This window comes from Cyanistes caeruleus, chromosome 3 (assembly GCF_971803275.1).
Source record: "Cyanistes caeruleus chromosome 3, bCyaCae1.hap1.1, whole genome shotgun sequence".
NCBI classification, from domain to species: domain Eukaryota; kingdom Metazoa; phylum Chordata; class Aves; order Passeriformes; family Paridae; genus Cyanistes; species Cyanistes caeruleus.
The window spans coordinates 69,510,980-69,527,566 of record NC_141703.1 but is presented as its reverse complement, the minus strand read 5'-3'; the positions used below and the strand labels follow the sequence as shown (position 1 = coordinate 69,527,566).

The 16,587-nt window shown below is 37.2% G+C and overlaps 1 protein-coding gene across 11 annotated transcripts in view; it reads left to right on the top strand.

Moving 5' to 3' along the window:
- Positions 1–16,587, top strand: part of CDK8 (cyclin dependent kinase 8) — a 78,766-nt gene that overhangs the window by 13,432 nt on the left and 48,747 nt on the right. For all 11 annotated transcript variants that reach the window (XM_086881770.1, XM_086881769.1, XM_086881768.1 and 8 more), the window contains one exon: positions 13,766–13,841. In XM_086881770.1, the coding sequence (XP_086737896.1) occupies positions 13,766–13,841 (76 nt within the window). The remainder of the gene's footprint in view (positions 1–13,765; positions 13,842–16,587) is intronic.

Here is a 16,587-nt window from a genome sequence, read left to right as displayed (position 1 = left end):
GCCCCATAATAGCACATGTGGGATTACAGCCCTAGCTTTATTCATAGTTACCATTTTTTGTTAGGCTACTTGTGAATGAATTGCTAACTTCTGTATATTGGGACTTCTCATTTGAGAGATAGCGGCTTGAATTTGGAAATCACTAGATGGTCTTTAAGGTCCTTTCCAACCCAAATGGTTCTATGATTTTATGAATAAATATATTGAATTTTATACAGAAGCATATGAAGTTCATAGTAGCTTATAGAGGAAAGGTGCTGGATAGACCATTTAATATTCTGCTTTCTTTTTTTTAATAGAGGATTCTACTGGTGTTGCCCTATTGCAGTGTTTTTTTGCAAGTATTCTTTTCAGATTGTAGTGAAAGACTGGCTTAATCATAGGAATATTTGGGTGCCAAAGACTGCTTGTAAAATTACGTGATACTCAAGCAAAAAGATACTGCTGTTCAGAAAACAGTTCCTATTCAACAGTGTCTTAACAGCTTTGAGTGTTAAGTGGTAGTATGGCAAAGCATATTGTGCAGTCAGTTTAGAATTTGCACGAAAAGAACTGTATGATTAAAGCTGCAGATACTTTTTAAAGGACAAAATGTTCGAGAGAACATAATGATTTTCTTAACTACAGATGCTAGCCTAAACATCAAAAATTAAAATTATCCTTGAAAAAAAATGCACGTTTTGTGAACAGGCAAGAACACAACTAAAGGTCACTGAAACAATCTGCCTGTTTTTCTGGGAAAGCTCTGCTGTGTGCTTGTAACACCTTGCATACAAGATGTTGACATTTGAATAAAGGACACTTGAGAGTTGCTCTAAAAATGAAGACTCAATTCATTACTGTCTGTGTGAAAGATAAATGCAGCTGAGAACTTGAAAGACAAAAGGACCTGAATTGCAGAAAACTCTTGATTCCACTTTGTATTTCTGGCCAAGATAGATTTTCAGTGAGAGGCACAGCCTTACCCTGTGAGTGGGGAGCCCTAACTACAGATGTACTTCCCATTGCAGTTTGTATTCAGATAACTGGATAATCCCACAATGAAGCCTTGGAAAGTCAGGTTTCATTAATTGTGTTTTCTCACAGAACTTCTATGCAAGGTATGGAGTTTAATCAAAGCAACTGGAGCAAGCTTTACCTGAGGGAACTTGAAGACAGCAAGGCAGTAAATTTGTCCCAGACTTTAATTTGAATCTTACCTAACTTTTTGTACTTCAACAGCTTGGCTTTCAAAATATCTCATTTCTTTTTGAGTGAGCATCAATCCTATTTAATCAGGGTTGAACAAAACAACCCTAGCAAGTAAATGTGCTAACAGTGCCATTCACTGTTACATTAGTTCCATTTTGTAAAAGCCCAACTGGAAGCTTATGTGACTCTGCCAGATAAGTGTCAGATACCAAAAAACATTAAAAAAAGACCAGCTATTGCAACGCAGAAAGCTCTGTGGGTAGAATGTGAGGGCGGGGAAACAGTATCATTAGGACTGCATTTACATCTTCCTGAGTTGTTTGCCTCTGCTATGTTGGGTCAGCCTCGCAGATCCAAAGCAGAGAACACAGCAATGAATGGCTTGTTAGCCTCATTTAGTATAGGTGGGTGCTTTTGGTCAGGGAGGAATGCCAAGACAAAACTTGGCATGTAGTGAGTAGTTAGTGAAACAGGTAGCCGGGGCATGCACACAGGGGGAATCAGCTTGGGAACTGGTCTACAGCAGGGTGAAAGAGCAGATTCAAACTGATACTACTGATGGCTGTCTGTGCCAAACATGGCTTTTTCTTTCGTCCTGGCAGATGCTGAATCTATACAGGGTTAAAAAAAAAAAAACCTGCTTGAAGTACCACTTCAGTTAAAAAAGAAAATATGAGGGGTGGTGATGGGAGGAGATGGCCTCTCAAAGCTAAGGGAGAGCCAAGATGGTGAAATGTTGCAAGCTGCCTGGGAACAGTTTTTGAAGCTTTGCTGGGCTCTCAGTGGGAGAAGGTGAGTAGCTACTCTAAACCCATCAATTAAAAAAATATGACATGCTGAAGTAGTAGAATCAAGGAAGCCCTTGGGAGTGAGGATATGTTCTTTGAAAAATTTAGTCTTCTGTGAAGGATGAATAAAGAAATAGGAGCTAAGTGAATGTAGACATTATGAATGAACTTAAAAAATGGGTAGGGAAGACAATGATTGAGGGATCTGTCTCAAACTTAGGTGTTCATGAAGTGAAGAGCAGTCAGTTGTCAAGGTGAGATATCTTTGCACATCGGAAGGAGCAGATTTCTAACCAGGAAGTATAACCCTTTGCTTTAAATAGTCTCAGTTATGAAAGACTGGAAAGGGGCATTGGTGACATCAGTTTTTAAAAGGACTTTCTGGAAAAAGTGGAAACTACAAATTGGTAGACCAAAAGCAGACACAGTGGAACCATGAAAGGTGCTGAGATGAAGAGAAAGCAGTCTTAAAATATACATTCACACAAAGCACTTGGTAAATCTCTTAAAATCTGTCAGTGGAGTTAATATAGAGGCTAAAGACAATGCAGTTGATGTAATCTTAACTATATTTCCAAAAGGCATTCTGTTAAGTTTCCTGCCAGAAACTAAAGCTGAATTTAGAGATGGTCCTTCTCTGGGTGGAGAAGTTAGAGATGTGAAATAATGGTGAGAGGTCATTAGTGGTATCTTTCAGGAATCTGTGCTGCTCAGAAGTTTTGTTTGGAAATCACTTGTCATAAATAACTGGGGAGAAGCTTTGCTGATGAGTGTTACGTAAGATAAGGAAGGCAAGGACTGATTGCGAGGGCTTTACCCTGAGTATCACATTCTTCCAATAACACATTGTACTTGATGTGAAGCTATTTGTTTGGGAAAATGGTCCTTTCTTTACACACAAGATTATTATTGTTTAAGAAAACAATTCTGTGGAGTTTATAATGGCACTTTCATGAAAGCACCAGCAATGCAAGCAATTGCTAAAAAGCTGAGAGAATCACAGAACTTACTAGAAATGGAGTGGAGCACAAAGCACTGTGCCATTATTGCTGTAAGTCTTATTTTCAGTATTGTAGGTGCTTCTAATTCCTTCATCACAAAACCAACAACACTCAGGAATGTGGAGCAGTGTCTGTGTGAAAACTTCAGTTGTTCCCATGGACAAGGACTCTATTCTGTCTGTGAGAGCAAGGGACAAGCAAAGTCTCTTAAATTTTGAGTGTCCTTGAGAAGACAAGAAACAGTTGTTCAGTGACTGGATACATTTCTGAAAGAGAATTACGTTAAGGGCAAATAAATTAGACAATATAATCTGTGGACTTGCAGATCCTGCAGTAGTAAGTTTGTGAGTGTTGGGCAAAGTTTAAAGACTTACAGAAGTTTTTTTTTAAAGCAACAAATACATTGCTTCTTCCATGTAAGCCAAATAATGTCATAGATCTGACTGCTGAAGAAAAATGGGCCAAAAATAGAAGTTACTCATTGAAATTATGTTTTTCTGGAGTGTAGACCTGTGTTTTAGCCCAGTTTGTTGCTGATGCTTTGAAATGCTGTGCTGTGTTTATGCAGCTTCTAGTTTCTGAAGTGGTAAAAATACTGAGGTGGCTTAAGAGCAATCTGAGAAGAGAAGGACAGTGCAGATGAATTACAACTATCTTTTCCTTTAGAGATAACTAGTGTAGGCACTTCTTATTTTTTTTCCTGTAAAAATACTAGTAAGAATGCCATAACCTTTAGTAAAGCACCATGGAGCTTTGAGTCTGGAGCAGGGGTCTGCTGCCCATCAGCTAATCTCATAGGAATGATCTTCGTGATTATGTGGGTGTAAAATCTAGGTTTTAGGCCAGCTGTCAAATTGCAGTTTTGTGTACTAAGAGACGAAAAGATAATAAAATTCCAGGGGTTCTCCCTGTGGAAATTTTGTGCTGGAGCTAATTGCAGGGTTAAGGGCAAGATTGGCTTTTTTGGGGTTGTTCTTTTTTGCTTTTCTGTTTTTTGAATTATGGACAGCTGTGGATGTTGAATGTGAGAGATCAGGCAGGTAGCACAGTGTCTGTGTGAAACTAAGCCACATAACTTTCTCACACAGGCCTGAGAAAGTGTGGCCTGAGAAATTGTGAGGAAGAGCTCAAACAGTCCTTGGAGAAGGAAAACAACCTTTGCAGGTGTTATTTGTCTCCTTGTTTACTTGCAAGAAGCAGTCGAGGGGTGTTGTTCCTAACTGTCCAGTGATGGTGAAGTGTTGGTTTGATGGCCAATGAAAGTTTTACCCCTTTGGACCCTTTTGGAATTGTCTATAAAAAAGGATCTGGAAGAATAAAACACATTCTGTTTTGCAGCTAAGCTTGAGAGTATATCATCACTATTGCCATTCCTAATACAGTGCAACAGACAGCCATACTTCCTGTGGTTTTACCACCACACTTCACTTTAGGGTGTGAAGTGAGTGGCATCTTGCTTTTTCTCCTCCATCTCCGTCTCTCTCCTCTACCCTTTCCTTTGCTGTCTTTTGCTCTTACCACATAGTTTGTTAGTGCCAGTTTTGATACTCCCTGTATCCTGCTGTAAACTGACAGAATTAGTTAACTCATGTTAGTTAACTTACTCAACATTAGTAAACTTTTTTTTAGAAGTAGATAACGTAGGAAAATACAGGAGGTGAATCATGTCTTGGAGTATGGCACAGATAGCTGGCTTAAAGGGTGGGGATTTTTTTGGCTGGAAGCAGCAAGGCAGAGATGTCGAGAGAAGACTTTCCTTTTGACAGCAGCAGATTCTTAGATCAGAAGAACCACATGTACAGGGCATCATTGAATTTACTTCCTTTGAACTTCCTGCCAAACTACATGTTGTGGCAAAAGTTGTTAATTAAAAAAAAAAATCTAAGAACAGAGGGAAAAAAATGAATCAGTAATTGCCATTCACCACATCAGCCGTCTTAGAAGCGCTTGTGTTTATTGGCTTGCTGTTGATGGTTTTTCCTCCAGCTTTGGAAATTACTTTTTCTTTACCCACTGAAAGCTCTGATTATCAGAGGATTTATTTTGAAGTAGCAAGTATTCTCAGCATGAGCCTTGCTATCTCATAAAAATAATGATGCTGTTCTGGACCAGTAATCTTGCCATATTCTCCTAAGTATTTTAGGAATGGAGAAAATATTGATGCCGTTGCTAGACCTTTAATAAATTCAGTTCTATTAATGCATTTTCCCTGGACTAATTTCTTTGTGTTAGCATTGTGGTGAGTAATATGGGCTTTTATTTTCACATGACATCTTGTAAAATTCGATCCAAGTCCATGAAACTAGCTTCAGTGAAAAACTGTACCTTATATGCTTCTATCCTTTTGTAAAGATTTTTCTTATTGCTTTTTTTAAAGCACACAGTGTCTAAAAATTAAAGAAAGACTCAGTCATTCTGAAGCATTACTTTTCTTTCAGGATAAGCTATATGGGGGGTGGGGCAGCAGGGGGCTAATAGCAGCAATGAAGAGCACAAACTGTCTTTTTTCCCCTGCTTTTGCATATGCTGTCTTTTGCCTCTGCTTTTTCTGTGCATCATGTACATGTCTTCAAAAGGGGAAAAAAACCCAAACCTTACCATGCAAATTTGAAATGTTGCCTTAGAGAGAAATCTGATTTTTTTTTCTTCTGCTAGATTGTTTAATGTTTACATTTTTAGTATGATCTAGATATAAATGCTAGACCTTAAGTTAAATTTTTTAATTCAGCTAGAACTTATCGGCAAACTTGCCAGATATTCACTGCCTAGCATTAAGACATATTTTTTTGCTTCATCTCTGGAAAAAAAAGAGAGAACAGGAGGTTGAAATGAAATATGTCAATTTTTGAGTTTTGCAATGTGCAGGTTTTGCAGGGGTGCTGTACTGTTTGGAGGCTCCATTCAGCTCTAGTAGATTCTAGACAGTGGATCACTTTCTGTTTGTTTGTTGGTTTGTTTTTAACATGCTTCCATGCATTTTTCTTCATATTTTTTCATGTATCTCACAACTGAAGTTGTAGAAGTAAATAACATGCATTTCTGTAGAAATAGGGAAGCAGTCTGAAATCTCCCCTTTGAAATCTCCTCTTGAGAGTATGTGCCACTGTAAAGAGCTCCTGATGCTGGCATCTGTATTAGAATGGGTGAAAGATGCTCCTTTTAGTGGCAAGGACGACATATGTAAGAAGTCTCACTACTTTATGAACTACATCATCTACAGATTAACTAGTACCTCTACAGACTAACTAGTACCAGCTGCACTTTATTCCTTTCTGTTCCTGGAAAGAGATGTTCCTTTATTCTCATGTTCTCATTGCAGCTAGCTTTGTAGAGAAGAGTTGTAAACTACTCTTTTTAGTTGAAATGCTTAAAAAAATAGTTCAGATTCACAGATTTTCTGACTGGGTTGTATTATTCATAATCCTTTCTCATATTAATACATAAGAGGCTTTCATGACAAAATCTGGGATTTTATCTCATTTTTGGCAGATTTCTTCCTTGAAAGGAACAAGCTAGAATTTATGATGGGATAAACTTTAAGCTGGTTGTAAATACATTTAAATACTCTGGGCTTGAATAAATCTGAACTTTTAAAAATAGTCATGCTTTGGTTGTGTAGCACACAGTTTATAATAGAGAAGATAATGTTAACCTATTTTGGTAGGTTTAATGCATGTTATAGAACTACTGCATTTTTCAAAATGTTTTAAAGTTCTGTCAAGTGAAGAAGCAGTAATTTGAGCTAATGTTTATGTTCTAATTTCATTTCATCTAACCTATTTTAGCCAGTTTCACTGAAATGTGCTCATAAGACAAAACCCATGAGTGGCTCTTGTAAAATTAAGTATTTGTAGAATAATCAAATTTTGGAAATTTGTATTCATAATATGCATAGAGCATTAATAAAAGTAAAATAACTTTCAAGTTCTTCTTAAACCTCTGTAAGAGAAGAACATAATTTTAGTTTATATTGTTTCTGTATTTTGAAAAATACGTGGCTTTAGCTGTGGTGAATTTTTCCAGTGATCATAATTACTTCTGCAGGGGGTGCTGCACCTAGCTGGCAAATGTGGATGTACTGCATTCAGCTGATGTGGAAAAAAAAAGAAGTACTGCTTAGAAGATAATCTGACTTCATCTTAAATGTGGAAAGAAACTGCTATACTTTTGTTATGTCTGTTTGTTTGGGTTTTTTTAGATAATTCTGGTGTTCATTGTAGCACTCAGCAGACCACTTCAATGTACTAATGGTGCAGAAAGTGTACCACAGAAAAATCTGGAATTACCTTTCTGAATAAGGTCAGAACAAGCCCTGAACAAGCTCATCTCCATCAGAAAATGAGTGCCTGGGCTCTAGCGCAAAGGACAGAGTGTGTGTCTGGATGAAAATGGGCTTGTTTCAGCAGCAACTCATTGACTCAGAGCAAACCATTGTGCAAACCTTCCTGGTATTTTTCAGTTCTTTTTGTCAACATAATTAGAAAACGTTTTGATATATGAAAACCAGCAGTTTTTGTGAAAAGGAAATTAAAGAAGAAGTGGTTGTCATTGCATCACTGTTAGCTCAGATAATTTTGAGAGAATGATTTATAAGAGTTTGTTCTTTACTTTAGGTTTACCTGAAGATACAGGGTCAGTTATGAGACTGACTGTGAGTGTTAGTTTGACAGAAGTTTTGACCTAAATGTGGTTTTCAGAAGTCAGGTGCTTATAGTGTGACTTCTCAGCTATTGTACCCAGTAGCTCGTATCCTTTTTTCCCTCCTATTTATTTTCTACTGATCTGCACATCATTTTGTTATTTGACTGTTACCCTCTCTCCTCACAGAACTGTTACATCTCATTCTACAGCGTTATACCAGCATATATATCAGCACTGTACATTGAAATGTATGCAGAGATAACTGCTGTGTTCCATACATAAATGTTTTTACAATCTGAAACTTTTCTCGTTCTCAGCTGTTGTTACAATAACCCTCAGTAAATTTAAATTTTACTGAATTCTTCAGTTATGAAGGCAGTTTGTGCTTGTTGAAGGTTACCCCAGCAGTTTGCTGCTTGCTGTCCAGGCTCTCTAATTGGGCTTTGCATGTGTGATTGGATCACATCACAGACTTTGCTAAGGTCAGGGTTACATCCAGTGTTTTTCACTGTCCATAGAGCTGTTCCTCTCATTGTATGGGACACGCAGGTTGATGAGACACAGCTTATCCTCGGAAAATTCTTGCTACTTGTTCCCAGTCATTTATTTTCCTTTATGGGCCTGAAAATAGCTTCCAAGGAGGGTTTGCTGCATAACCTTTTCATAGACTGAGATTAGGCTGGTTGGCGTATAATATCACTGAACCTTTTTGCCCTTTTCAAAGAGGGTCCTGATATTTGCCCTTTTCCAATGATCAGGAATCTGCCAGTGTGCACCGTGACCTTTTGCGGATGACGGAGTGGCTTTGCAGTGACATTTGCCCCTTGAATAAAGCCCGCACCCTTGAATATAGCCCGCCCGGTCACGTGGATTTAAGTGTGTCCAATTTGTTGCCATCATCCCTAATTTGGTTTTCCTCTACTTCCTTTCACCAGGACAGTGCCCCTAGTGCTGGGAATGTGTAGTTGTGAAAGTATACTGTGATGTGAAAACCAAAGCACTGAGAACAAACACACTGAGAACCTGAGCTTCAAGTGTCCTTTGCCTCTTGGTACTCCAACACACTGGGTTGGTAGTTAATCGGTTCAAAATGCAGAACAAATAGAACTCCTGGTATAAATAACTTATTCTGGCAAGATTATTTGGTGGCACAAAAGTGTTGGAAGAGGAAACAGGTAATTCTATTCTTGCAGGTCATTATTTGAATGGGTACTGGGTCTGTCCTCATCCTGCTGTACTTTCTAGAAAATTGTATGTTCTTATGGTTTGATGTTTGCTGTGATTATATCATGGGCATTTAATATGGAAGTATTAAACCTTTCTGTTTCAAAAACTGCATTTGTGCATTTATATGCTTCCCAAGAACTGAATTACTGCTTCCTGTAGACTTCATTGGATCTCTTGTATGACTAGGGTGATTTTAATTTATTTTAAAGAAAACCAAAAATTACCACTGCTGTTACCTGGGAGAAGAGGTGGGGAATGGTGCCACAAAATGAAAATGCCAAATCTCCTAAATGTTATACTTTGCTGTTGTGTATGATTTTCATAATTTAACATGTAGAAATGAAAAAAAAAACCAACCCTACAGATGTTTTATCTGTAAGTAGGCTTATTTTTCATTATCAACTTTTTATTTTTTTAGGGAATGAGATGTATAAACAGTTAAGAGATTCCTTAGAGTTTTCTGTAGAAGAGATACTGCATTTATAGTTCCTTCTGGTAGTTGAAAACTTTGGTGCCTATTTCCCTCAAATGTTCAACTGAAGTCAGATTTTACAAGTACTTCTTTGTAGACAAAACTAGTCCTATGTTCTGACCAGTTGATTTTGAATTTGAGATTTTTTAACCGTAATGTAAATTTACAATGATCACCGATTTAAAGACTTTGGTGCTTTATTCTGCTATATTTATTACTCAGATGAATTTTGAACTGTTGTGATGATCCGAATAAAGGGTAGTGTGTCAATACACTTATACAAAATTTTTGGTATGTGAGATGAAATAACCATTTTTTTTTAAAATCTAACTTTTATGTAATAGGCATCCTTTCTTTTACTTACGTACAGATTTTTTTTAGGGGGTTTTTTCCTATAGAGGCCAAATATTTCTTATGATGCCATTGTATTTCCAAATTCAGTAGAATGTAAACAACCACGATGTTTAGAAGCAGCATTATAATAAAAACTTGAAACTCATAAAGATGGCAGTTGTTTTGGTTTCATTTATTCAAGCTGTAAGCGCAATGCCTTTTATACTTTTTAATGATAATTTAGTAGGGTTTTTTTTCGTTGTTGTCATTAAAATCTGCTGGAAATGGTGTTGCGGGTAACCATTTTTTTCAAGTTTGCGCCACTGATGTTAATGTTGCCTCTCTGAGGGTTTTCCACAAGGTTATGTAGTTTGCTCATGACTACACTAAGTACTGCTGTTGTCAGCAACAGTGTACAAAGTGAGTTTTCTTACTCTTGCTGCTCTCATGCCACATGTTACTACTGGGGAGCACCTCAGAATTGAGGATACCAGCCTCCTTTAGTGTAAGACAGTAAGAATAAATTGGTATGAAAATAAGTTTGCAGATTGACTAGCTTTTCTAAGCCTACTAGTAGGTGGAGGAGCTGCTGAAGTTACTTAATGTTTAATTCCAGGGAGCAGGGAAAGAGAACAGATTTTCCCAACATGAGCTCTCTGTTAGAAGGAAGAAATTTAGTTGAATTGAGTCTTACTGTGCTCTTAAAATGCAGCCTGCTAAGTGGCTCATTTTGTTACTCACAGTTGGCTGTAGAAGATGTTTATAAACAGGACTTTTTTCCCTTTTTTTTCTTTTTACTTACTACTTTTTTTTTCTGTTTTGTCTTTGAATATCTTTTTATCTTCAAACATCTCTTTATCTTCAGAGAAGGAAATTGAGTGTTCAAAATCATGGAGAAGCCTTGGGCTGCATTATGATTCTAAACAGACTATTAGCAAAATATTTTCTTAAGTTTTGTAAAATAAGCTTGGTCATTGTGTTTGGCACTCCAGAAACTCTTACCACTCCCTTTAAAAAGTATTCCCCCAATTCCTTTGGCTCCCAAAGAATTACATTAGGTTTTACAATGAAAAGGTCATTGGCTTAAAGGTAAAAGCAGCTTATTCCTTTTCCTTTAAATGGAAAGGAGAAGGAATACAATGGAAAAGCTGATACTTGTGGTGTAGTGGGGTAACCCTAGTATTTTAGCAGCCTCAGCATACAACAGATGTTGGGAGTGGGTTAGGAATTGTTTTTTTTACTTTGTGTCTCAACTGTGCCAGCACAGTTCAGAGAATTTAAGTCTTACAAGCCTTTGGTTATTTTTTTCTTAATTCTACAGGAGAGCGTAGCATGGAGCTAAAAAATGTGCTTTATTCCAAAACTTAATTTATTTTCCTTCTTTTTTGCCATGCTTTTATTTCTTCTAGACTGCGTGGGTAGGCTGAGGACCCAGCAGAGGCCACTTGGCCTGGTTTCCCACATGCAGCACCTGGACAGAGCAAAGTGAGGGGACGGTTCATTCTCCACAGTCCTGGGTCACTGTAAGGGCAGAGCAAGATTGGGCTTTGAAGCTCTGGATTTCAGCTCTTAAAATGGCCTTTAATATGACAAGATTAATTTCAGTGTCTTCATCCATTGCTTTGAGGAGACCAAATGCTGTGTTCTTTAAGCCACACTGTTGAATTTCAGCATCAAAGCCCTGATTGTGGAAGAGTTAACATAGTTGAGTGTTCTTCCAGTTTTGTTCTAGGAAACAGCTGAGGGGTTTTTCCTAAAAATTTCCGGAGAAGGTCTGCCATCTGGTATGGAAAATTTTAGTCCAGATTTAATTTGGCAGAAATTTGACCAATTAAAAATAGTTGTACTATCTTCAGTATAAGGCAGGCTTCATTGTAGACAGTGCTAGCAGAAGTGTTTGTAACATCACCAGATTTATGGTAGTACCTCATGTTAATACTTACTTGTCCTTCAAATACCTTGAAGTCTAAGCAGATAAGCAACAGGGCAATGAGAAGAACCTTTAGTCTGACCCATTTTGCTCCCTGTTGTGTCAGTGGTAGTGCATGTAAGAGTAGCAGCTGTGTGGTAACGCTTCTCTTGAAATAGAGATATCTCCAAACACCTCACAACTAAGTAGATGAGCACATAGGGAAATAATAATAACCTATAGTCCGGTTTGTTCTGCTTCATATTTCTATTGAGTAACAGCTGAATAGCCAGCCAGTGCTAGCTAAGGCAGATGGAGGGTAAAACAATTTTTAGCTGAGAAAACTTCCTACTTTTTCTATCAGCAGCATTGATTGGAAATCTCTGTGCTGTAAAGCAGCTTGGGGTTATGTTCAGAAGCTGCTCATGGAGTGGTCCTTAATTTCCTTATCCACCATGCTTGTGTTAATTTGATCTTAAAATCAAATTACCACAGATCAACAAAGGATTAAATCGTGTAATTTGATCTTAAATCCGTTTATGCTTTTGATCCCTGTCATTTTTGTACCTCATGAGTTGCACAGTTCAGTTATGTGCCTAGCATCATAATGATTTCTTGGTTTTGGGCTCATGCAACTTGTTTTCATCTAAGTTGTGTAGAGGTGTGTACTCTGGGGGATTGTATAATACCTTGTTTTGGTCACATAAGAGTTTGTGCTCAGCATTGTTTCTTTGTCTTCCAGGCTGGGCAAGTTTTAGGGTTTGATTACATGGAAACTTCTTAATGCCTTCTGTCGTTGCCTTCCCTATGCTTTTTTTCCTTTTTATGTGTCAAATGCTGTATATTTTATTATCTTTTATCTTGCTGCATCCCTGTAATTGGCCCCTTACTGAAATCATCTCTTGTCTGCTTGCGGTTTGTTCTTTCTCATTATCTGTGTTCAGATTTTGTCCATTAATTTCTCACTTTTTTCTCTCTTCCCTAGGTGTTGATGAATAGGGAAAAGTGTGTGTTTGGGTAGAAATAAAGCAATTCAGAGTTTTGCAAATGGTGAGGGCTGGAAGAAACAAGTGGATTTGTTCCCAATCCTTAATTACAGTTTCGTTTTATTTGCCCTAAGAATGGCTGAATTCCATTTTTTTTGGGGTGGCTCTTCATAGCTGTGAAAGCTGGATTCATTAAAAATGAGTAAGGCTTCTTATGTAACCTAGAGGTTTGAGGCTATACATGTGCTCCAAATATTGAAGGCAATACTGTTAAGTGTCATGCTCCCCAGGAGTACTGTGGATGCCTGCTCACAAGTGGGAAGGACAAGCATTCCATCTCTTAAAAGTTTTGAGTCTTTGAGCCTGAGAATGAGCAAGAGTTCATATCTTCTTTTGCTGCGGTGTATCTCTTCCTGATTTTGCTTTTGTTAGCTGGAGTTAATAATAGGCTTCCATTTAAAATGAGTGACTCTAAGGTACATACTGGTTGAAGTACAGGGAGGTCATGGTATTGTTTTTAAGTTTTACGTATGTTTGAAGCTGAGCAAACTTTTCATAGACTCATAAAATGGTTTGGATTGGAAGGGGCATTCAGGGTCATCCAGTTCTAGCTCCTTTGTCAGGGACAAGGACACTTTCTGCTGGAATCCACTTCTGGATTCTACAGTATGCTCTAACATCTGGTGGAGTTTTTTTATTAATCTTGGTAGTTTCATTACCTTGGTAGGAACAAAATTTTAAGGTGCAGTTTGGTACCTAGGAGAAAGAAAATATGTTTTAATGTGACATTAGTTCTGGGCTGCTCAAGAATCCATTAAAATATGGGCAAGACTTACTGTGTACTAGAGTAATACATTTATGTGAGATAAAGCCCTAGCTAGGCTTATTTCTAGTATATGCTAATTGTTTGCTTTGTTTTATTTTTAATAAGTAAGAAATGGAAGAAGTGTTAATTGCATTTAGAAAAGTAAATTTTTAAATCATCTCAATCTAATGAGAGCAGACTTATATTTTAACTTTATCAAGGAGTTTTGGTTAGCTTACAGTTTAGCTGGATATCCAGACATTTAACTAGTAAAGAATGAAAAGAAAATAAGATGCATAATTTGTATTAATTAGAAACTGATCTCTGAATGGTACCGAAGTGCTCACTTTGAATTCACAGTGCAGTTAAAAAAAAAACCAACAACAAACCAAACTTCTTTTTCTCTTTACAGGAAAGATGATAAAGATTACGCTTTAAAACAGATAGAAGGTACTGGAATTTCCATGTCTGCATGCAGAGAAATAGCAGTAAGTAACAGTTTTTTACTTGCAAACAAACTTAATTTAAGTATTAATTTGTATACATGCTGGGTTTTGTTTGCTCAATCGTGTTTTTCTGCTATGAGTGCTATATTTTTATCATAGGGGTATAAGGGAAGTACAGTGTCATGGAAGATTTTATGTACCTGTAATGTCTGCTGTCTAAAATTGACAGTGTTTTTAAGTTACAATTTACTGCCTGCCTCAGGGCAGATTATATTTAAATGCAGCAGTTTAAAAACATGATTGGTGTTAGTGACCTAAATTACATATTTGGTCTTTTAGTATTGTACTTCAGTTCTTTTCCTAAAGAAATTAGTTCTTATTGGCTTACAATGATTAAAGCATTTTAACTTCTATTTGAGTGAAGATTTCAGACTAAACTGAGACTCTTTAACTGTTGTTGCTTGGAGGCTGTAATACCACCATGAATGCTATTCAAATATTTTCTTTAGTTTTTCAGGTTTATATTTGTATATTTCATGTTGTTAGGAACTGGTGAATAATGCAGTCTAGTTAGAGTTTGTGAAAAGCTTGTGAAGAAACAGTGGAAAAACTGGTATTATGAAGCTTACCTGTTACATGTGCTTATGTTTTATTGCTGCTTGGGTTTGTTATTATTTAAATGTTTCAAATGAAATTGCTTACTAAAAGGAAATGCACATAACTTAAGGGTGTGTGTGGGAAGGGAATAGTTTATTTTCAGTCCATATTCCTCAAGAGTGTAAAACTTCACCCTGAATTTAATTTTCATTGACTGAAATGAATACTAGACTTTTCCACTTAGTCAAGTTCCAGTTGACTCAGTGATATCAAAAACATTAGTCCTTGAACTGAGGTGAAAAAGAAGCACAAAGTATATTCTTTAGGAGATGATCCTTTTGACCAATGGTGGAAGCTGAGCCTACTGCTATTGTAGACATCCACTCTGAACTAAAGGAACAGAAAACCGGTCTTAAAATTTGTTACTTTCAACGACTTGGGCGCAGGTTGGCACAATTGGGCACAATTACTGTAACTTATGCTGAATGCTTTTAGGAAATGTCCACTACCATTTCAGAGGGATTTGGGATAAGTTGTTGTCTTTCTGCAGTGATTTACTTAAAAAGATTTGAAAAAACTTGGCAGGAGAACTTTGGCTGGTGTTAGGGAGGTTTCTCTGCTCTCTGTATGACCCTAACTCAATTTCTTTGCATTATGAGAATCATTAATTTGGCTGACAGGCAGGAAAGATTTGGCCTCATTCCTCTTGGGCAGCAAGGTCCCCAGTATTAATGGAAAAGGAACGAGCAGCAGGAGTGCTTTCTCCATGCTCTGAGCTGCTGCAGCGAGTGCCTTTGGAAAAGAACAGCTGTACAGCTCAGGGCCCATGTGAGACAGGGTTGGTGAGGGAAGGAAGGAACACAGTGCAAATACCAAAGATGCCAAGGAGGCAGGTATTCAGGGTGAAGAGGGGTGTAGAGCCCAAAAGCAGACATAGGGATAAAAAGAGAAACCAAAGAGAAAGAAGCAGTGTTTCTTCAGCTGTAGTTGACTTTGCTTCTGCTTCCAGGCTTGTGACTTCTAATAGTGTGGTTGAATTTTCTTGCAGTTGAATTAATAATTCACCATGGACATCTGGGTTTGAATTTGTTTCTTGCCGTTCTTTTGATGTTGCTATTTGAAGTCAACAGGAGAATTTTTTTCCCCTGGAATGGTGTTGGTTATTTTAATTCTAAATAGATTTAAGTTGATTTTTTTTCCCACACTTCTATCAATTAATATTGTAAAAAGAGCAAAATGAACCTCCTATGGAAATAAATCAAATTGATGATAATAATCATACTGTTTATATTGATGATATGAGTATATGTAATATATGTGAAAATGCTACTGAGTTAACCAGCAGTATTTTACCCTGTTGTCTGTACATACAACTAATAAAATCATACGTTGTTGTACTTAAAAAGTCAAGGCTGCCAGACTTTGTTACAGTGTTCTGGACTACCCAAATGAATGCATTTGAAGAGCACAGAGGTGTTAAAAGGAACTAGGTTGATTTGGTTTGCATATGAGCTGTATATATTCTACTCTGTGATGATCTGGGAAGAATGTAGTTTGATATAAATCCCAGTGAAACTGTTTATACAGCTCTGCCATGGCTTTTGTCTTATGATGACTAACTTCAGTTTTGGAGTATTGAGTAACTTTTATCTTTAAAAATGCCCATAACTTACTCTTTTAAGACATCTGTTTGATGCAGGCACCTGATTTGGAGAGCAGTATAAGAAAAATAAAGTAACTATTGAAATTCATGTTACAAGGGAGGGTTTGAGCTAAGTTAGAGACCTGATTTCAGACCTCTGGATCAGTTATGGGATTAGTTTAAAGAAGTGATTTGTTTTTTTCTTCAATCATTTGAACTTGGATTTTCTTCAACCATTTGTTTACTTGGTGGAGTTAACAGTTACTGTGCTAATTGAATCAATATGTTTCATATCAAGCTAGTTGAAGAGTTCTGTTTTTCTGTATCTTTGCCCCATTCATCCACCATGGTAAACCTTTGTGAATCCTGCCTCTTTCAGAACCTTTACTGAATGTTTGGCTGCTCATATCTTGTTCTCTGCAGATCTTGTGCACTGCCTGCTATGCAGGGTATCTGTTTTGTGATCTGCAATTTCACTTCTGTGGATTTAAGCAGGCACTAAAAACTGCATGTTCAGCATGCCAAGAGTTGAATTTGTGGTAGATGGGA